General features: G+C 46.0%; 1 protein-coding gene across 2 annotated transcripts; it reads right to left on the bottom strand.

The window, feature by feature from the left end:
- Positions 1-880: 880 nt before the first annotated feature.
- Positions 881-21467, bottom strand: LOC131723349 (sarcoplasmic/endoplasmic reticulum calcium ATPase 1). 2 transcript variants are annotated; one of them, XM_059017020.1, is made up of 23 exons: positions 21253-21467; positions 19163-19180; positions 18187-18269; positions 16189-16293; positions 14442-14580; positions 12338-12504; positions 11270-11567; positions 10842-11008; positions 9722-9810; positions 9453-9555; positions 8948-9079; positions 8733-8858; positions 7941-8159; positions 7729-7840; positions 7098-7321; positions 6745-6965; positions 5715-5917; positions 5515-5600; positions 4855-4988; positions 4484-4601; positions 4272-4389; positions 3613-3659; positions 881-1235 (listed from the first exon to the last, which is right to left on the bottom strand). In XM_059017020.1, exons 1-22 carry the CDS (start codon positions 21368-21370, stop codon positions 3655-3657), a joined length of 2985 nt encoding a protein of 994 aa, XP_058873003.1. In that variant the 5' UTR covers positions 21371-21467; the 3' UTR covers positions 881-1235; positions 3613-3654. The 2 variants fall into 2 exon arrangements, with proteins under 2 accessions (XP_058873003.1, XP_058873002.1); XM_059017019.1 differs by lacking the exon at positions 3613-3659.
- Between the last annotated feature and the right edge of the window lie 834 nt (positions 21468-22301).

Raw genomic sequence — 22301 nt, forward strand, 5'->3', positions numbered from 1 at the left:
CAGTGTTATATAGACTCTGTGTTGGGTAGGTGTGTCGTTCTGCGCAGGGTTTTATATCAGTGTTATATAGACTCTGTGTTGGGTAGGTGTGTCGTTCTGCGCAGGGTTTTATATCAGTGTTATATAGACTCTGTGTTGGGTAGGTGTGTCGTTCTGCGCAGGGTTTTATATCAGTGTTATATAGACTCTGTGTTGGGTAGGTGTGTCGTTCTGCGCAGGGTTTTATATCAGTGTTATATAGACTCTGTGTTGGGTAGGTGTGTCGTTCTGCGCAGGGTTTTATATCAGTGTTATATAGACTCTGTGTTGGGTAGGTGTGTCGTTCTGCGCAGGGTTTTATATCAGTGTTATATAGACTCTGTGTTGGGTAGGTGTGTCGTTCTGCGCAGGGTTTTATATCAGTGTTATATAGACTCTGTGTTGGGTAGGTGTGTCGTTCTGCGCAGGGTTTTATATCAGTGTTATATAGACTCTGTGTTGGGTAGGTGTGTCGTTCTGCGCAGGGTTTTATATCAGTGTTATATAGACTGTGTTGGGTAGGTGTGTAGTTCTGCGCAGGGTTTTATATCAGTGTTATATAGACTCTGTGTTGGGTAGGTGTGTAGTTCTGCGCAGGGTTTTATATCAGTGTTATATAGACTCTGTGTTGGGTAGGTGTGTCGTTCTGCGCAGGGTTTTATATCAGTGTTATATAGACTCTGTGTTGGGTAGGTGTGTCGTTCTGCGCAGGGTTTTATATCAGTGTTATATAGACTCTGTGTTGGGTAGGTGTGTCGTTCTGCGCAGGGTTTTATATCAGTGTTATATAGACTCTGTGTTGGGTAGGTGTGTCGTTCTGCGCAGGGTTTTATATCAGTGTTATATACCACAAAGCATCATAGTCTGTTATATATTTTTTATTTCATCACTTATTTTTGATACACCTTATCGTGTAATATACTTCATATAGTTTAAGTTATTATTGCTGGTGTCGTCACTTCTCCAACATTACTATTTAATAAAACCATTTCTGTTATTGCTATCGTTATTATTCTTAAATATTATTCGCCGGCGAGCTGCTGTCGCCGCTGGAGTGAGTGTCTCTCGACGCTCTCTCCATTTTTTTTTTTTTTTTTTTTTAGTTATTCTTTTTTTTCTCAGGTTTGTCGTCTGTTTTTTTAAAGTTGATTTATTTTTCTCTTCTGCTTTTGTCTTTTTTTATTGCCATTTCTTCATCGCTAAATTCTCGTCTTTCTCTGCAAAAGGAGGAGGGAGAGAGAGAGAGAGAGAGAGTGAGTGAGCGAAATAGATAAAACACACATATATACTTTTTTGTAACTATTTAATACAATAAATGAGTTATACCAGCATTAATTACATTAAGTCATTTTGTATAATACATCCCTGCATTGATGATCCTAAAGTCATTCTTGCAAATTATGACAAATAAAAAGTGCCCCTTTATATACAAAACGTTTGCCTCCCCTACACACAGAATTAACTCATTTTGCTGGCTGTGACTACAGCTCCCAGCATGCCTCTGCACCCGAAGCAATTGTGAGGGATGCTGGGAGCTGTAGTTCTTTATGCTGTGGTCACCAATCACAAGCGATACAGACCTCTATTACGATACATCATGTACAGCTCTGGGTCAAAAGTTTTGCAGCATCACCTTCTATATAAAATTAACTATTCGTAAAGTAGAATGAAAGCTGCTGAATAATGTTCCCTTGTTAACATATTGAATTGCACACCCTCTATATAGAATGAACTCCCTCAGCTTCATAGAGTCCAATGAAAGCTGCTGAATAATGTTCCCTTGTTAACATATTGAATTGCACCCCCTCTATATAGAATGAACTCCCTCAGCTTCATAGAGTCCAATGAAAGCTGCTGAATAATGTTCCCTTGTTAACATATTGAATTGCACACCCTCTATATAGAATGAACTCCCTCAGCTTCATAGAGTCCAATGAAAGCTGCTGAATAATGTTCCCTTGTTAACATATTGAATTCCACCCCCTCTATATAGAATGAACTCCCTCAGCTTCATAGAGTCCAATGAAAGCTGCTGAATAATGTTCCCTTGTTAACATATTGAATTGCACACCGCTTTGAAGTTTTTCCCAGATACTTAACAGTAAAACTGACTGAAAAAATTTCAAAAGCTAACGTGAAATACTCACTACTGTACTACTATTGTGGCTTCTGGTAGATTCTTTTTTTGCGATGTGATTTTGTAGTTTCTCTTTGATTACACGATGTTAAATAAAATATCTGAATTATGTTCATATTTTTTTTTTAAATTCTAGGTGATGCAAAACTTTTGGCCACAGCTCTATGTGTGTGTGTGTATATATATATATATATATATATATATAGATATAGATATAGATATATATATATATATATATATATATATAGATATATATATAGATATATATATATATAGATAGATAGATAGATAGATATTTTTGTTATCAATTATTCAAGTACTAGAACTGTAGTGGAGCTTTTGAAGTACAGAAAATACAGATGATAAAAATGAACCCGGAGATACTCCTGAGACTTACAGCACTCTCCTCTGAGCCAATCAGAGCGCCCGGTTCCTCCACTCTTGCATTCTGATTGGCTGCCTGCTACATGCTGAGGGGCTGAGCCAAAACACTGAGCGGGCTTCACAAATCAGCTGTCTCATCATCATTATTATTATTATGATTATTATTATTGTGTGGGTGTCTCTTATAATATGTTTGAGTGTAGGGTGTGTCTCCCTCTGATTGTGTTGAGAGTGTGTTTCATTCTCTTGCACTCTTTGTATGACAAACTCTCCTCTCCCCCCTCCCCTCCTCTCTCCCATCTCCTCTCCCTTCTCTCCTCTCTCCTCCCCTCTCCCTTCTCCCTCAGTTTTGTATCAGCTAATCTGTGGTGTGTTGGTGTCTTTTATAATGTGTTTCTGGAATTGGAATAGAAAAATGGAATTGACCCAACCTTGGTCAATAAAACACAGACTTAAAACTTTGTATATACACACACACAGTCGTGTTCAATTGATATCCTTTATGTTATATATCCTTTATGTGGCTCTGAGGTCCTTTTCTGTTCACTGTTGTGTGTGTGTGTGTGTGTGTGTGTGTGTGTTTGTATTTAATTCATTTCAGGAACATTTTGTCAAAATTTTGAACTTTTGAAAAGTTTGTCACACACTGAAAAATGTTAAAAAGTTGGTTGACAAACTTTTCAGAAGTTCCCTGCGACTTTATCCATGGCATTAATAGGGGGGGGCTGATGATGCGAGTGGAACAGGGTTACACTGGCTAGAATCCAGGGGCTTGAAATTATTGCCAGCTTTTAATTATAACTCCTATGCTGTATGTATGTGTGTGTGTGTGTGTATTGCAATTACATGCATATATATATATATATATATATATATATATATATATATATATGTGTGTGTGTAATTGCATTAAGAAGCAATGCAAACTTTAAACAGTAGCCCTTTTATATGAAAGAGGACAAGACAGACAGACAGGCAGAGAAGATGGACATGAGCGTGGACAGGAAACAGGCAGAGGAAGCATGCCGCAGTAAGAAAGGAGTGAGACAGAGGAATGGAAGGTTATGGGGTACCTGTTTTTTAGACAGGGATGAGGAGAAGGCATGGAGAGAGGTTTATGCTGAAATGGAAAAAAGGACAGAGGTCAGAGAGGGAGGGAGTTATGAATCAGGGTACCATGTATTGGGAAGGTTATTGGGGTACCAAGTTAGTGATTTTGGGGTACAGCGCAGACGTTGTGAGGGTGGGTGAGCGTCCTCCGATCTCGCCAGCCTGAAGCCAGAATCGCCAACCGTGCCTCTTATCCCCTGTGAATGTGCTCGGTGTCTGGCCAGTAGGGTGCGCTGTTGCGCAATGAGGAGTCATCGTCCCTGCCAGCTTCCCCCACCCACCCCACCCCACCCCCAGGAGCGTCGGAGCCAATGCTTCCCCAAAACTTCCCCAGTGAAGTTCCGTGTCTTTTCACAGGCTGGACGTGAACCAGCGCCTCCTCTTAGGAGCCACCCTGGGACCCCCTGTATTAAATACTGAGTGGAATAAGAGGGGTAGGGAGCCCAGTGTATTAGGGATCAGTTAGGGTCATAGATTATTGGGGTCTGGTCAGTATATACAGTATCACACTGGGGGTTTTGTTAAAAAAAAAAAAAAAAAAAAGAAAAGTTTTTTCGTACATCCAACCCCCCCCCCTTCAAACCCAGATCGATACTGACGTCCGTGGGCCCGTGGTACTTACGTTCCAGGTAGTTACGAGCCACGAATTTGAGCACCTCATCTAAGCCAATAACTGGCAGGGAAATCTTCAAAACCACAATCCACTGAGTCAATGAGAGATCAGTCAGCTTGAAAATCATCTAGAGGAGAGAGAGAGAGAGAGAGGGAGGATCAGGGTACAGTGCTATCGGGACACAGGGGTGTTGGGGTACAGGGGTATCGGAGTGCTCTTACGGGCAGGGGGTCGACGTAGAGAATGAGGAAGTGCAGAGACATGGAGAGGCAGATCGAGCCCAACAGCCAGCAGTTAACCCAGGGAGGCATCCTGACCAGAGACTGGTTCTCAGAGAGGCTGTGAGAGGAGAGAGAAGAGGAGAGAGAGAAAGAGGGGGGAGGAGGAAGGGGGAGAGATGGGGGAGAGAGGGGGAGGAGGGAGAGGGGTTACTTTATAACTGTGTGTACGGTTTCGAGTGTTTGACATCCTGTCTGCAATCTGAAACAGACAGACTTTATCTAGACAACCTGGGCTACTGGGTTTGTTTTTAAGCGTGTTTTAAAGATGTTTTTAAGTGTGTCATAAACGTGTTTTTAAGCGTGCGACTTGCCTGTTGAGGGCGTTGCACATCTCGATGGTGACCAGCACAGACAGAGCCATCGTCATGGGAGCGGGAGACTCAAACACCTTGCACGCCACACCCTCGAAATCAGGGTTATCCTCTGTGCACTGCATGAAGTGAGACTGAGGAGAGAGAGAGGAGTGTGTCTCAGAGTGTATCTTGGAGTGTATCTCAGAGTGTATCTTGGAGTGTGTCTCAGAGTGTATCTGTGTGTCTCTCAGTGTGTGTCTCTGTGTGTATCAGTGTGTCTCTCAGTGTGTGTATCTGTGTCTCTCAGTGTATCTCAGAGTGTATCAGTGTGTGTCTCAGTCTGAGAGTGTCTCTCAGGGTGTGTCTCTAAGTGTATCTCTGTGTGTATCAGTGTGTCAGTGTGTTTCTGTGTGGATCAGTGTGTCTCAGTGTATGTTTCAGTGTGTCTCTTAGTGTGTCTCAGTGTGTGTTTCAGTATGTCTCCCAGTGTGTGTATCAGTGTGTCTCTCAGTGTCTCTCAGTGTGTGTTTCAGTGTGTATCTCAGTGTGTCTCTCAGTGTGTGTTTCAGTGTGTTTCTCAGTGTGTGTTTCAGTGTGTCTCTCAGTGTGTGTTTCAGTGTGTTTCTCAGTGTGTGTTTCAGTGTGTATCTCTGTCGTCTTCTCTGTCGGTTTCCTCACCAGCTGGTAGTAGGTGACTTCGGGGCCATCGTCAGAGTACATGAACCACCAGGCAGCGGCTCCAACAGTGGCAGCACCGACATAGGCTGAGAGAGAGAACGAGGGAACGAAGGAGGGGAGGAGAGAACGTCAACACAGTCATACTCGAGTTAGAATGAACAGACAGACAGACAGACAGACACACAGACAGAGGGACTCACCTCCAATGGCCAGGTATCTGAAGAACAGCCAGCCAGAGATGAGGGGCTCCTTGGCGCTGCGGGGGGGCTTGCCCATGATGTCCAGGTCGGGGGGGTTGAACCCGAGGGCCGTGGCGGGGAGGCCGTCCGTTACGAGGTTCACCCAGAGCAGCTGAACGGGGATCAGAGCCTCGGGGAGTCCGAGAGCAGCTGTGAGGAAGATACTGAGGGAGAGGAGGGAGAGAGAGGGGGGTTAGAGAGAGGTGACACCCTGCATACATGACCAGGGGTTACTGGTGATGAGGAGGGAGGGAGGGAGGGAGGGAGGGAGGTAGTTATATTGTTCAAAGGGAAGGGAACAATGTTTTTTGTGTTTGTTATGTTCTGTAATTGTATTTCTGTTTTATTATTTCTGTTTTGTATTATAAAAGCTTTGGCAATACCTGAGCGCTCTCGTCATGCCAATAAAGCATTTTTGAATTTTTGAATTTTGAATTTTGAATTTGAGAGGGGGAAGGGAGAAAAGATAGGAGGAGAGGGGTTAGAGAGAGGAGAGGAGGGAGAGAGAGAGGGGTTAGAGAGAGGGGGGAGATGAGATAGGAGGAGAGGGGTTAGAGAGAGGAGGGAGAGAGAGAGAGAGGGGTTACAGAGAGGGGGAGGGGTTAGAGAGAGGAGGGAGAGAGGGGTTAGAGAGAGGGGAATGGAGAAAAGATAGGTGGAGAGGGGTTAGAGAGAGGAGGAGGGGTTAGAGAGAGGAGGGAGAGAGAGGGGGAGGGGAGAAGAGATAGGAGGAGAGGAGGGAGAGAGAGGCGATGGGAGAAAAGATAGGAGGAGAGGGGTTAGAGAGAGGAGGGAGAGAGAGGGGTTAGAGAGAGGGGGAGGGGAGAAGAGATAGGAGGAGAGGAGTTAGAGAGGGGAGGGGGAGAAGAGATAGGAGGGAGAGAGAGGAGACAGGGAGAGATGAGAGGTGTTGGAGAGAGGAGAGAGATCTAGGGGTTGGAATACACTGAGACACCCAGACAAAGACAGACAGACAGACAGCCTCTCTCACCACACCACCTCCCCCACGTTGGATGAGATGAGGTATCTGATGAATTGCTTCATGTTGTTGTAGATGGCTCTGCCTTCCTCCACGGCAGCCACGATGGAGGAGAAGTTATCATCGGCCAGCACCATCTCGGAGGCTGACTTTGCCACGGCTGTGCCGGAGCCCATCGCAATACCGATCTCAGCCTTCTTCAGAGCAGGGGCATCGTTCACTCCATCACCCGTCTGAGAGAGAGGAGAGGAGGGGAGAGGGGGTTAGAGAGGAGGGGAGAGGACATTTCCTTTTTCGGACTGCAGGAACTCTGCTCTGATACAGATATTGATTGATATTGATATTTATTGATTCTGGCCTCTCACCATGGCGGTGATCTCGTCGAAGGACTGCAGGAACTCTACGATCTTGGATTTGTGGGACGGCTCCACTCTGGCGTAGCAGGACGCTCTCTTTACGGCCTCTCTCTGCTCCGCGGGGGGGAGGTCATCGAATTCGCGGCCCGTGTAGGCGCGGCCCGTTACCTCTTCATCCTCCCCAAAGATCCCGATACGGCGACAGATAGCCACCGCTGTGCCCTTGTTATCGCCTGAGAGAGAGATACAGAAATATTCTTATTATTATTATTATTTATTTCTTAGCAGACGCCTTTATCCAGGGCAACTTACAATTGTTACAAGATATCACATTATTTTTACATGCAATTACCCATTTATACAAATGGATTTTTACTGGAGCAATCTAGGTAAAGTACCTTGCTCAAGGGTACAGCAGCAGTGTCCCCCACCTGGGATTGAACCCACGACCCTCCGGTCAAGAGTCCAGAGCCCTAACCACGACTCCACACTGCTGCCCTATACATTCTGTCCTGAGTCTCTCGGTGAGGATCTTGATATGGTCAGCAGGTTCTTCTCTTGTGACTTTGTTGCTGTGTGTGTGTGTTCTTTGCATGTGTCTGTGTGCGTGTTGTAAGCGTGTCGCTGGCGTGTTCCTCACCGGTGATCATGATGACACGGATGCCGGCAGCGCGGCACAGCTGGATGGATCCTGTCACTTCCTTGCGGGGAGGGTCCAGCATGCCAACACAGCCCACGAAGGTGAGGTCAGTCTGGGGGGAGAGAGAGGGGGGGAGCACCATTAATACACAGAGAGAAAGGAGAGGAGAGGAGGAGAGAGAGGGAGACAGACAGACACGCACACACACTCGCCTCGTATTCGGCGAACTTGGTGGAGTCCACAAGGTTCATGTCTTCCTTCTTGGGGGGCGAGTCGCGGGTGGCGAGGGCGAGGCAACGCAGGGTGTCTCTTCCCGTCCCCCACTCCTTGATAACGGTCATGATCTTCTCCTTTACGGGGTCGGTCAGGGGGACGCGGGTGGTCCCGACGCGGACGTAGGCACAGCGGTCAATCACGCCCTCGGGGGCACCCTGCGGGGGGGGGGGGGGAGAATGGAAGTATTGAACAGAATGCAGGATATTTAAAATTGCTGTGTGTGTGTGTGCACTGACGGGCTGAAATGAACGTTGATGACGGTTCTGCGTCGAAGAGGGATAGGCGATTACAGGTGGAGTACGTACATGCAATCCGGGAGGCAGGGAACCCGGCTGACAGGGAAGTTATGGGGCGAGATCACAAGCTCGTAAACCTTATTTATGATGGCTTAGTATCTGGTGTGCGGAAACTGGCAGGTGGAGCCGATTCACCACGTAGGGAGAGGCATCTACAAACCGGGCCACGAGGCAGTTCTGTGGGCTGGTTCTGGACTAAGACCTCCACCTCCTGAGCTGCGGGACTGGGTCCCGGTTCAGGTAGCTTCTGATCTGTAAACCCATTTCAAACCAGCTGGCCCGCAGTACTGCAAGCCCAGATCTTTTCACTGTGTTGTTTCTGTACTGGCGTGATAACCACATGGATATGAATCTTTGAATGCCTTTGTTCATTAATACAACGGTGCTTGGCGTGTGCTTGGCGTGTGCTTGGCGTGTGAGGGCAGGGCTCACCTTGATGAACATCTTGTTCCCCACGGCTGCGCGGGACGCCTTGGCTGGGGAGCAGTACACAGACATGGACTTCCTGTCCCGAGAGAACTCCAGAGTGAACTCTTTCTTCATCAGCTGCTTGATCACCTGAGAGAGGAGGAGGGGAGAGAGGGGGGTGTTTAGAGGGGGGTGTTTAGAGAGGGGCAGAGGGGTGCATTTGGGGACTCGGTACTCACGGAGCAGCAGGCGTTGGCTCGCTCCACCTTGGACAGGCTGCGGACGTCAGTGCTGAAAACGTTCATCTTCTCAACCAGGCAGGACAGAGCCGTCTCTGTGGCCTCACCGACCTTCTCATAGATACCCTTCGCCTGAGAGAGAAAGAGAGAGAGAGGGAGTGTGAGAGAGGGGGAGGGAGAGGAGGGGAGGGAGAGAGGGGGAGTGTGAGAGAGGGGGAGAGAGAGAGGGAGAGGAGAGTGAGAAGGGGAGGAGAGGGAGAGGGAGAGGAGAGTGAGAAGGGGAGGAGAGGGAGAGGAGAGGGAGAAGGGGAGGAGAGGGAGAGGAGGAGGAGTGTGAGAGAGGGGGAGGGAGAGAGGGGGAGTGTGAGAGAGGGGGAGAGAGAGAGGGAGAGGAGAGGGAGAGGGAGAGGAGAGTGAGAAGGGGAGGAGAGGGAGGGAGAGGAGGAGTGTGAGAGAGGGAGAGGGGAGGGAGAGTGTGAGAAGGAGAGGAGTGTGTGGTTTGTACCTCGTTGTAATCCAGGGAGGAGTCATTGCACAGAGCGCAGATTGTAGCCAATTCAACCAGGCCATCGTACTGACCAGATTTCACCTGCTTGTCATTCTTGGTCCTGAGAGAGAGAGAGAGAGAGAGAGACACACGTTAGCCTCAGTATCATAAAATTGTGGGGACTGAGAACAGAACTACAGCTCCCAGACTCCCCTGACACGCTGGACACTGGGTCCCGCTGAGCGGGGCATTGTGGGGGCTGTAGTTTTTTGAGGGCCAGTACTCACACGTCTCCCTCGGGAGTGTATTTGGAGCCGGAGATGTTGAACTCATTCAGGCTGCAGATGTCGCCTTCAACTTTATCGATGATGAACATCTAGAGAGGCAGGGAGGGAGAGAGAGAGGGGGTGTCAGACGGGATAATACTGTACTGCCTGTGAGTGTGAGACTGTGTTGTGTCTCATAAGAACATAAGAAAGTTTACAAACGAGAGGAGGCCCCATTCGGCCCATCTTGCTCGTTTGGTTGTTAGTAGCTTATTGATCCCAGAATCTCATCAAGCAGCTTCTTGAAGGATCCCAGGGTGTCAGCTTCAACAACATTACTGGGGAGTTGGTTCCAGACCCTCACGATTCTCTGTGTGAAAAAGTGCCTCCTATTTTCTGTTCTGAATGCCCCTTTATCTAATCTCCATTTGTGACCCCTGGTCCTTGTTTCTTTTTTCAGGTCCCCTGGGTTGACATTGTCAATACCTTTTAGGATTTTGAATGTTTGAAACAGATCGCCGTGTAGACTTCTTTGTTCAAGACTGAATAGATTCAATTCTTTTAGCCTGTCTGCATACGACATGCCTTTTAAACCCGGGATAATTCTGGTCACTCTTCTTTGCACTCTTTCTAGAGCAGCAATATCCTTTTTGTAACGAGGTGACCAGAACTGAACACAGTATTCTAGATGAGGTCTTACTAATGCATTGTAGAGTTTTAACATTACTTCCCTTGATTTAAATTCAACACTTCTCACAATATATCCGAGCATCTTGTTGGCCTTTTTTATAGATTCCCCACATTGTCTAGATGAAGACATTTCTGAGTCAACATAAACTCTTAGGTCTTTTTTCATAGATTCCTTCTTCAATTTCAGTATCTCCTATATGATATTTATAATGCACATTTGTATTGCCTGCGTGCAGTACCTTACACTTTTCTCTATTAAATGTCATTTGCCATGTGTCTGCCCAGTTCTGAATGCGGTCTAGATCATTTCGAACTGCTGCAACGGTGTTTGCCACTCCTCCAGTGTATCTGTGTGTCTCAGTGTATCTCATGGTGTCTCAGTGTGTGTCTTAGTGTATCTCATGATGTCTCAGTGTCTCTCTATCTGTGTCTCTGTCTCTCTCTCTCTCACCTTGCACACAGACATCTGGTTGGTGGTCAGGGTTCCTGTCTTGTCGGAGCAGATGACCGAGGTGCAGCCCAGGGTCTCGACCGAGGGCAGGCTCCTCACGATGGCGTTCTTCTTCGCCATGCGCCTCGTACCCAGAGCCAGGCAGGTGGTGATGACAGCGGGGAGACCTGGGTACAGGAGGGCGGGGGGGGGGTTATTACACATTGAAGAGAGAAGGGAGAGAGGTATTGGCAGACAGATACAGACAGAGAAAGATAGAGAGAGAGAGAGATAGATAGATAGATATAGACAAACATATATATACAGATAAATACAGACAGATAGACAGACAAAGATAGACAGATGTACTGTATAAAGACTCAGACAGACAGACAGACAGACAGACAGATGTACTGTATAAAGACTTGGACAGACGGACAGACAGGTACCCTCGGGGATGGCAGCGACGGCCAGTGCCACGGCGATCTTGAAGTAGTACACGGCACCGCGGATCCAGGAGCCCCCGTGGACCGGGTCGTTGAAGTGTCCGATGTTGATGAGCCACACGGCCACGCAGATCAGGGAGATGACCTTGGACAGCTGCTCTCCGAACTCGTCCAGCTTCTGCTGCAGGGGGGTCTTCTCCTGCTCCGTCGCCGCCATCTGGTCACGGATCTTACCGATCTCCGTGTTCACACCCGTGGACACGGCCACGCCAATCGCCTTGCCAGCCGCGATGTTGGTGCCCTGAGGGAGAGGAGAGAAGTAAAATATACAGTCTATCTATACATATACATATATTTATATATATTGAGAGAGGGAGAGAGGCATGGAGGAGAGAGGGATAGAGGAGAGAGGGACACAGGGATGGAGAGATGGAGAGAGGGATGCAGGGATGGACAGAGGGATGCAGGGATGGAGAGAGATGTTGAGAGGGATGCAGGGATGGAGAGAGATGGAGAGGGATGAAGAGATGGAGAGAGGGATGCAGGGATGGAGAGAGGGATGCAGGGGTGGAGAGAGATGGAGAGAGGGATGCAGGGATGGAGAGAGATGTTGAGAGGGATGAAGGGATGGAGAGAGAGGGATGCAGGGATGGAGAGAGATGGAGAGAGGGATGCAGGGATGGAGAGAGGGATGCAGGGATGGAGAGAGGGATGCAGGGATGGAGAGAGATAGAGAGAGGGATGCAGGGATGGAGAGAGGGATGCAGGGATGGAGAGAGGGATGCAGGGATGGAGAGAGATAGAGAGAGGGATGCAGGGATAGAGAGAGGGATGGAGAGAGGGGTGGAGAGAGATGGAGAGAGAGAGAAGTGGATGCAGGGATGGAGAGGGATGGAGAAAGGGATGCAGGGATGAAGAGAGGGGTGGAGAGGTGGATGCAGGGATGGAGAGAGGGATGCAGGGATGGAGAGAGGGATGCAGGGATGGAGAGAGATGGAGAGAGATGGAGAGAGGGATGCAGGGATGGAGAGAGGGATGCAGGGATGGAGAGAGGGATGGACGGAGACTCACAGAGAACAGCATGTTCTTCTTGTCCTGGTTGACGGCGCGGGGGTCGGGGACGGGGTCAGTGTGCTTGATCACAGACACAGACTCCCCGGTCAGGATGGACTGGTCCACTCGCAGCGTGGTGGAGATGATATTGGTGAGTCTGATATCAGCAGGGACCTTATCACCAACTAGAGAGGGAGAGGGAGGAGTCATCATTGAGGTCATTTCTAATAGCATGTGGGATACAGAAAGACAGACAGACAGACAGGCCTAGTATGCGTCTCTCTCAGTGTGTCTCAGTGGCTCTCAGTCTCTCACTCCTCTGTCTCCATGTCTCTCTCTCTCTTGCTCTGTGTATGCCTAGTATGCGTCTCTCTCTGTCTCTCTCGTTCTGTGTGTCTCTCTCTCGTTCTCTGTCTCTCTCTCTCTCTCTCGCTCTCTCTGTCTCTCGTTCTGTGTGTCTCTCTCTCTGTCTCTCTCGTTCTCTGTCTATCTCTCTCTCGTTCTCTCTCTCTGTCTCTCTCTCTCTCTCTCTGTCTCTCTCTCGTTCTGTGTGTCTCTCTCTCTGTCAATTCAATTCAATTCAATTCAATTCAATTCAAAAATGCTTTATTGGCATGACGAGAGCGCTCAGGTATTGCCAAAGCTTTTATAATACAAAACAGAAATAATAAAACAGAAATACAATTACAGAACATAACAAACACAAAAAAACATTGTTCCCTTCCCTTTGAACAATATAACTCCCTCCCTCCCCCCCCATCACCAGTAACCCATGGTCGTGTATGCAGCGTGTCACACACTGTCCCTCAGGTTGTGGCAGGCAGACACATACTGTGCTGCTAGATTTGCAGTTCGCTCCTCCTCTCCTAGAAGGATGGGGATTTTACTCGAATTGGAGAGGAGGTTAAACTCTGTCATTTGGTTTTTGAATTGGGGGATATATCTCTCCCGTATCTCTGTGTATTTTGGGCAGGACAACAGGAAGTGCATTTCTGTCTCTACCTCTCCCAGATCACAGTGACCGCACAGCCTTTTTTCTTTGGCAATCCAGGTTTTTTTGTGCCGGCCAGTTTCGATGGCCAGGCTGTGGTCACTGAGTCTGTACTTGGTCAGGATCTGTCTATGTTTTGTGTTTTTGACCCTGACCAGATATTCTGCTAGGGTAAATTCTATTTTTAGGGCCAGATAGCATTGTAATTTATTGTGTGATTCAATTTCGTTATTCCAATGTACTTTATAATTGTTTTCTAGATTTAGATTAATTTGTTTCATTTTTTGTGCTGGGAGTTTTTTGTTGGTGGTGTTCTGAAGCTCGCTGGTATTAATTTGACTTATTTGGCTGAGCTTCAGTACCATTCTACTGAGGGGATTCTCTTGTGGGGGCTGTGAGCAGCTCCGCAGTGCAGTGTGGTGGTAGGACTGCGGATCAGCCTGCTGTAGATGGACCCAGTAGTTGAGCGCTCGTTTCTGTATGGAGTGGAGTAAGGGGAACTGGCCCAATTCAGCCCTGCAAGCGCTATTGGCTGCACTCCTGTGAACCTGCAGGAGGCGTTTACAGAATTCCAGATGGAAATTCTCTATGGGGCTTTGATCCCATTTTTTATAATCGGGGTTCATAAGGGGACCCCAGACTTCACTACCATACAGAAGGAATGGCTTTATTATGCTGTCGAAAATTTTTAGCCAAATTTTTATTGGTGGTTTAATTTTGTATAGCCGATTCTTTATTGCATTAAAAGCCCTGCACGCTTTATCTCTTAAAGCATTTATAGCCAGGTTGAAGTTCCCAGACGCACTGATTTTTAGACCCAAGTAATTGTAGCTGGTGCTCTGCTCCAGTGTGTTGTTTCCCAGGGTGAAGTGGTACCTGTTTCCCTGAGATCTGGCTTTCTTCTGGAATACCATAACTCTGGTCTTGCCCAGGTTTACTGTCAGTGCCCATTTCTGACAGTACTGCTCTAGCAGTGCCAGGCTCTGCTGCAACCCCTGTTCAGTGGGTGACAGCAGGACCAGGTCATCTGCATAGGAATTTGATTTCTTTGTCGTGTAGAGTGATGCCAGGGGCTGCAGACTGTTCCAGCACCTCTCTCTCTCTCTCTCTCTCTCTCTCTCTCTCTCTCACCTGACACCTCCACGATGTCTCCTGGTACGATCTCCCTGGCTTTGATTCTCTGCACGCTCTTCCTGTCCGTTCGGTAAACTTTCCCAATCTCCGGCTCGTACTCCTTCAGAGCCTCGATAGCGCTCTCCGCATTCCTCTCCTGGGGGGGGGGGGAGCAGGGAGGGCAGGATATAAGCTAATACATCCAGTCGACCCAGTCTATTATATCAGTTAACATGACCAGTCAGTCCTGTCTCTTATATCAGTTAACATGACCAGTCAGTCCTGTCTCTTACAGCTGTGGCCCAAAGTTTTGCATCACCTAGAATTTTAGGATTTAAAAAAAAAACTATATGAACATAATTTAGATATTTTATGTAACATCATGACATCAAAATAAACTACAAAATGATATTGCAAAAAAAAAAGTCTACAGGAAGAAAGCCATAAAAGCAGTACAGTGAGGATTTCATGTTAGATTTCAAAATGTCACATTTCTGTTATGTATCTGGGAAAACTACAAAGCAGTGTGCAATTAGATATGCTTTCGTACATGCTTATTATATTACCTGAGCATTTTAAAGAGTACATCTATAGAGGGGGTGGAATTCAATATGTTAACAAGGGAACATTATTCAGCAGCTTTCATTGGACTCTATGAAGCTGAGGGAGTTCATTCTATATAGAGGGTGTGCAATTCAATATGTTAACAAGGGAACATTATTCAGCAGCTTTCATTGGACTCTATGAAGCTGAGGGAGTTCATTCTATATAGAGGGTGTGCAATTCAATATGTTAACAAGGGAACATTATTCAGCAGCTTTCATTGGACTCTATGAAGCTGAGGGAGTTCATTCTATATAGAGGGGGTGCAATTCAATATGTTAACAAGGGAACATTATTCAGCAGCTTTCATTGGACTCTATGAAGCTGAGGGAGTTCATTCTATATAGAGGGTGTGCAATTCAATATGTTAACAAGGGAACATTATTCAGCAGCTTTCATTGGACTCTGTGAAGCTGAGGGAGTTCATTCTATATAGAGGGTGTGGAATTCAATATGTTAAGAAGGGAACATTATTCAGCAGATTTCATTCGACTTTATAAAGCAAAACTAGTTAATTCTATACCCAGGGGGATGCAAAACTTTTGGCCACAGCTGTTTCTCAGTTAATATGTCAGATTCTATTGTCTACTAAATTGCTCAAGTGAGGATGTAGTTTTAGAAGTCACCACTAGAGGGAGTGCAACTGTAATTTCTCTCCCTCTCACCCACTCACTCCCATATCTCCCCTCACTCCCCCTCTCCCCTATCTCACCTCCCTCACTAACGGTTGCCACCCGGCCGGTATTTTTATGTACTTTGACCCCCTGTCCGTTTTTATTTGGAAGATGTCCGGTAATTCTAAGCATTCTAATCTATTGGATATGTTCTTAAATGTGTTACAATAAACAATTTAATATGTTGTGCTTGTATGAGTGAAATTCAAATACTGTAACACAGCGGTGTGTAAATGCACCAGAAAGAATTGAGGTAAGCCACCAAAACGCTGTACCGTGATCTTTTTCTCGTGTGCTCACCGCTGTGTGTTATCTGGTGTGAGAACGCGCGCTGCTGTTAAGTTTGACAGCCCTTTGAATGAAGAAGCGCGAAACTATGAAATAGCATACTGTAACATTAGTCACAATGGCAGAGACAAATCTCAAAGGTGGCAACCCTACCCTCACTCCCCCTTTCCCCTTTCCCCTTCCCCTCCCTCCTCTCTTACCTGCCACACCCCGACAATTGCATTGGCGATGAGGATCAGAAGGATGACGAAGGGTTCCACGAAGGCGGTGACGGTCTCCTCACCTTCCTCAAACAAGGCCAGGACCTGGGGAGAGAGAGAGAGGGGGTGGGGAAACTTCAAAACACAAAATATCAAACCAGCTTCAATCACACACCAGAGGAAGCTGAGAAAGAGTCAAGCAGACCAGCGTTTGGGCTCTAGTGCCTTCATCAGCGTTATTGAAACTAAACTGAGTCAAGCAGACCAGCGTTTGGGCTCTAGTGCCTTCATCAGCGTTACTGAAACTAAACTGAGTCTTTCAGACCAGCGTTTGGGCTCTAGTGCCTTCATCAGCGTTACTGAAACTAGACTGAGTCAAGCAGACCAGCGTTTGGGCTCTAGTGCCTTCATCAGCGTTACTGAAACTAAACTGAGTCAAGCAGACCAGCGTTTGGGCTCTAGTGCCTTCATCAGCGTTACTGAAACTAAACTGAGTCAAGCAGACCAGCGTTTGGGCTCTAGTGCCTTCATCAGTGTTATTGAAACTAGACTGAGTCAAGCAGACCAGCATTTGGGCTCTAGTGCCTTCATCAGCGTTATTGAAACTAAACTGAGTCAAGCAGCCCAGCGTTTGGGCTCTAGTGCCTTCATCAGCGTTACTGAAACTAAACTGAGTCTTTCAGACCAGCGTTTGGGCTCTAGTGCCTTCATCAGTGTTATTGAAACTAGACTGAGTCAAGCAGACCAGCGTTTGCGGTTTGGGAGAGAGGGAGGGAGTTCTATTTTCTGCTGCTATAAAGTTGCCTCCCTTCTCTCCTGCTTCTTGACCCCACTCGCCTCTCAGCTCCAGTATTAAGTTTCGCTGGATCCCCCTCTCCCAAAATAACCAGAGGGGCTGAGCGGGCTCCACACCTTGTTTGGGCAAACTGTGCGGGACAGAGAGAGGGGGGGGTGGGGGAGAGGAGGGGAGGGGAGCTGGGGCATGTACACCTGATCTTTAAAACAGGTGTCGTAGTTTCAAATCTCGCAAGGAATGCTCCCAAAATAGAAACCCAATGTCTACTGGCAACAACTGGGACACTTGGAGAAAAACAGAACGTCCTTCATTTTCAGAGCTTGTGGGAACTTGACACCCCTCCACCACCCCCCCTGCAAGGGATCAAGATTCAGGAAAAACTAACATGAAATAAAAATAATCAGAATGATTCAGACAGTCCTCCCTGAGTTTCAATAGCCATAGTTTTATATATTATACTGGACTGTGTCTCCAGCAATGATTCAGACAGTCCCCTCTGAGTTTCAATAGCCATAGTTTTATATATTATACTGGACTGTGGCTCCAGCAATGATTCAGACAGCCCCCCTGAGTTTCAATAGCCATAGTTTTATATATTATACTGGACTGTGGCTCCAGCAATGATTCAGACAGTCCCCCCTGAGTTTCAATAGCCATAGTTTTATATATTATACTGGACTGTGTCTCCAGCAATGATTCAGACAGCCCCTCTGAGTTTCAGTAGCCATAGTTTTATATATTATACTGGACTGTGGCTCCAGCAATGATTCAGACAGTCCTCTGAGTTTCAATAGCCATAGTTTTATATATTATACTGGACTGTGGCTCCAGCAATGATTCAGACAGTCCCCCTGAGTTTCAATAGCCATAGTGTTATATATTATACTGGACTGTGGCTCCAGCAATGATTCAGACAGTCCCCTTGAGTTTCAATAGCCATAGTTTTATATATTATACTGGACTGTGGCTCCAGCAATGATTCAGACAGCCCCCCTGAGTTTCAATAGCCATAGTTTTATATATTATACTGGACTGTGGCTCCAGCAATGATTCAGACAGTCAGTGTGTGTGTGTGTGTGTGTGTGTGTGTGTGTGTGTGTGTGTGTGTGTGTGTGTGAGTCTGTATCGATGTGTGTGTTTGTCAGTGTCTCATTTTTAATTGAATTCTGATCCTGCGTTCTGTCCCTTTAGGACACACTTACAAAGGAGATGCAGGCTGCGAGAAGCAGGATTCTGACTAGCAAGTCTTCAAACTGCTCGGCAACCAGTTCCCAGATTGTCTTTCCTGAGAGAGAGAGAGAGAGAGAGAGAGAGAGAGAGAGAGAGAGAGAGAGAGAGAGAGAGAGAGCAAGTGAGTGTTCAGCAGAGGGGGGTTATAACACAACTGCACTTTCATGCATGAAATATTATTATATGAGGCTATAATGCATTATTTCCATTTTCCATACTTCCCCCATATATATATATATATATATATATATATAATGAGACCACAAAACATTTTTTTTTTAAATACGTGAACATAATTTAGATATTTTGTTTAACATTCTGTAATCAAAAGAAACTACAAAATGATATCGCAAAAAAAAAAAAAAATGGAAGCCATAATAACAGTACAGTGAGAATTTCATGTTAGATTTCCAAATGTCACATTTTTTAATTTGTGTCTGTTTTTCATATGGAAAACTACAAAGCTGGTGTGGAATTCAATATGTTAACAAGGGAACATTATTCAGCAGCTTTCATTGGACTCTATGAAGCTGAGGGAGTTCATTCTATATAGAGGGTGTGCAATTCAATATGTTAACAAGGGAACATTATTCAGCAGCTTTCATTGGACTCTATGAAGCTGAGGGAGTTCATTCTATAGAGAGGGTGTGCAATTCAATATGTTAACAAGGGAACATTATTCAGCAGCTTTCATTGGACTCTATGAAGCTGAGGGAGTTCATTCTATATAGAGGGGGTGGAATTCAATATGTTAACAAGGGAACATTATTCAGCAGCTTTCATTCCACTTTATGAAGCAAAATTAGTTCATTCAATAGGGTGATGATGCAAAACTGATACAAAAAACAGCTACACAAACACCCACGTGGCGATACACTAAAACACCTTTTTATAACTTTTTGGGTGTTTTGTTGAAAAGTTCAGAAAAAACAGAGAAATTGAATTTACCTTCTTCAGCGGGGAGCTCTGTCCATTGGAAGATTCACGATACAGAGGGAGGAGAGGAGAGGGAGAGGGGAGAGAGAGAGAGAGAGAGAGAGAGAGAGAGATTAGTGATTTCAGATTCATTCACATGTAATATGATTTCTCTTCATTATTATACTGTGTTATCTACATTATAATGTCATGTATCTTCATGCGATCTTTTCTTAAATATCTTCATTATAATATTTCAAGTTGTTCTTATTATGTTTGTAAAAATCAACCTGATTTTTCACTCCTTTAAAAAAATAGGAGTTGTAATTAAAAGCTGGCAATAATTTCAAGCCCCTGGATTCTAGCCAGTGTAACCCTGTTCCACTCGCATCATCAGCCCCCCCCCTATTAATCCCATGGATAAAGTCGCAGGGAACTTCTGAAAAGTTTGTCAACCAACTTTTTAACATTTTTCAGTGTGTGACTTTTCAAAAGTTCAAAATTTTGACAAAATGTTCCTGAAATGAATTAAATACAAACACACACACACACACACACACACACACAGCAGTGTGTAATGTTTCAGAACAGCCCATTGCTTCTGTAGTTTTGATGTGGTCTGCAGACGAAATCAAACCACTAGAACTGAAAATCGAGGAACATTTTCAAAGCAGGGCACGTTAGTAACGGTCTGTTATTTAATGGACTGACTGCACGAGCAATTCATTTAAAACAGTGAACAGAAAAGGACCTCAGAGCCACACACGAGAAAAAAACCAGGACGCTCTTTAGAAGTTTGTTTAAGATTGCTGAGTGGAAATTGAAATTCTCACACCCAGAGGGGTTTTCATGCAGGTAGGTTTATAACATAAAGGATATCAATTGAACACGACTGTTTGCGTGTGCGTGTGCGTGTGTGCACATATGCACATATCTGTCTATCTATAATGAAGAAAAAAGTAATTGCTAAATTATAATCTCTCACTATTTTAATAATGAGCTACAAATATTATAATTTTAAGTTATGCATGATAGAGCTTTCAGTTTATCAAAGACTTTTCTTCTTCGCTGAATACTTCTACCCCTAAGCCCCAAAAACTAACTAGCTGAATCACCGCCTAAATCCATCATAAAGACTTGCTTTACCATGCTTTCACTGTGCTTTACTACACTTTACTACGCATTTACTGTGGGCAACTTTTATAAGGGTTAGTTTACCCTGTTTTTTATCAGCTTTGACCTCTCTGTGCTTTACAATGCTTCCCTATGCTTTACCAGACCTCTCTGTGCTTTACAATGCTTCCCTATGCTTTACCAGACCTCTCTGTGCTTTACAATGCTTCCCTATGCTTTACCAGACCTCTCTGTGCTTTACAATGCTTCCCTGTGCTTTACCAGATCTCTCTGTGCTTTACAATGCTTCCCTATGCTTTACCAGACCTCTCTGTGCTTTACAATGCTTCCCTATGCTTTACCAGACCTCTCTGTGCTTTACAATGCTTCCCTATGCTTTACCAGACCTCTCTGTGCTTTACAATGCTTCCCTATGCTTTACCAGACCTCTCTGTGCTTTACAATGCTTCCCTATGCTTTACCAGACCTCTCTGTGCTTTACAAGCCTTCCCTATGCTTTACCAGACCTCTCTGTGCTTTACAATGCTTCCCTATGCTTTACCAGACCTCTCTATTCTTTACAATGGTTCCCTATGCTTTACCAGACCTCTCTGTGCTTTACAAGCCTTCCCTATGCTTTACCAGACCTCTCTGTGCTTTACAATGCTTCCCTATGCTTTACCAGACCTCTCTATTCTTTACAATGGTTCCCTATGCTTTACCAGACCTCTCTGTGCTTTACAATGCTTCCCTATGCTTTACCAGACCTCTCTATTCTTTACAATGGTTCCCTATGCTTTACCAGACCTCTCTGTGCTTTACAATGCTTCCCTATGCTTTACCAGACCTCTCTGTGCTTTACAATGCTTCCCTGTGCTTTACCAGACCTCTCTGTGCTTTACAATGCTTCCCTATGCTTTACCACACCTCTCTGTGCTTTATCACACTTTGCTGAGCTCCCCGCTCTCCTCGCTCTGCTCTCCCTCTCTTCCCTCTCTCTCCCGACTCACCGTTGGGTCCGTATTTTTCCATGTTCTTCTTCACCTGTTCTGGAGAGAGCCCAGAGTTCTCGTTGACTCCGAAGTAGGCGAGACATTCCGCCACTTCTTTGCTGTGTCCGTTGTCCATGGCGGTGTCTTAGATCTCTCTTTCTCGTTTTTTTTTTTGTCCCCCCGAATAGACCGACACACAACTCCCTGATCTCTTACAAGCCTGGGGTAAGAATCCAAGAGCCTCGCAAGGCGCTATATATACCCTGCGGAACCCCCCACCTCATTGGTCAGCGGGGCGTGACCTCACGCATCTAATTATCTCTTACAAGGAGTTCATTTTTGTGCCTAGTCAGTCGTGTGTTTGAGTGAAGGGTGAAGTCTGTTGAGGGGAGAGAGGGAGGAGGAGAGAGAGAGGGGGGAGGGAGAGAGAGATAGAGAGAGAGAAAGAGAGAGAGGGGGGGAGTGCAGGTTGACCCTGTCACTCACCCTCAGCGTTCAGTTTATACCTCCTCGATTTTTTTATTTTTTATTTTTTTTGTAATCATGATCTCAGTGGCAGCTAAGCCCTCACATGTGCTTCTCACTTACAGGAGCTCCGGTTACTCCATTAACTTTTATAAAGTCCTACCACTGTCGACAGAAAATATAATAGGAGAGGGGAGAGGGGAGAGGGGAGAGAAGAAGGGAGAGGAGAGAGGAGAAAAGAGGAGAGAGGAGAGAGAGGAGAGGGGAGAGAAGAAAGGATAGAGGACAGGTGAGAGAAGAAGGGAGAGAAGAGAGGAGAGAGGAGAGGGGAGAGAAGAAAGGATAGAGGAGAGGAGAGGGGAGAGAAGAGGGGAGAGAAGAAAGGATAGGGAAGAGGGGTGAGGGGAGAGAAGAAAGGAGGGGAGAGAAGAAGGGAGAGAAGAGAGAAGAAAGGAGAGGGGAGAGGGGAGAGAAGAGGAGAGGGGAGAGGGGAGAGGGGAGAGGGGAGAGGGGAGAGGGGAGAGGGGAGGGGGGTAAGGGTGGGGGAGAATTTCAAGTTATAAATAATATATAGAATATCATATAGAGTGCTATATGATGCA

The sequence above is a fragment of the Acipenser ruthenus genome, chromosome 54 (assembly GCF_902713425.1).
Source record: "Acipenser ruthenus chromosome 54, fAciRut3.2 maternal haplotype, whole genome shotgun sequence".
Classification (NCBI taxonomy): domain Eukaryota; kingdom Metazoa; phylum Chordata; class Actinopteri; order Acipenseriformes; family Acipenseridae; genus Acipenser; species Acipenser ruthenus.

What these genes read in the sequence shown, in the direction of transcription:
- LOC131723349 (XM_059017019.1), bottom strand. Translation starts at nt 21,370, where the DNA reads ATGGACAACGGACACAGCAAAGAAGTGGCGGAATGTCTCGCCTACTTC. An exon ending in AGAAGAACATGCTGTTCTCT is followed by an intron (nt 11,568 to 12,337) that starts GTGAGTCTCCGT and finishes CCTCTCCCTCAG; the next exon opens with GGCACCAACATCGCGGCTGG. An exon ending in TACACTCCCGAGGGAGACGT is followed by an intron (nt 9,556 to 9,721) that starts GTGAGTACTGGC and finishes TCTCTCTCTCAG; the next exon opens with GACCAAGAATGACAAGCAGG.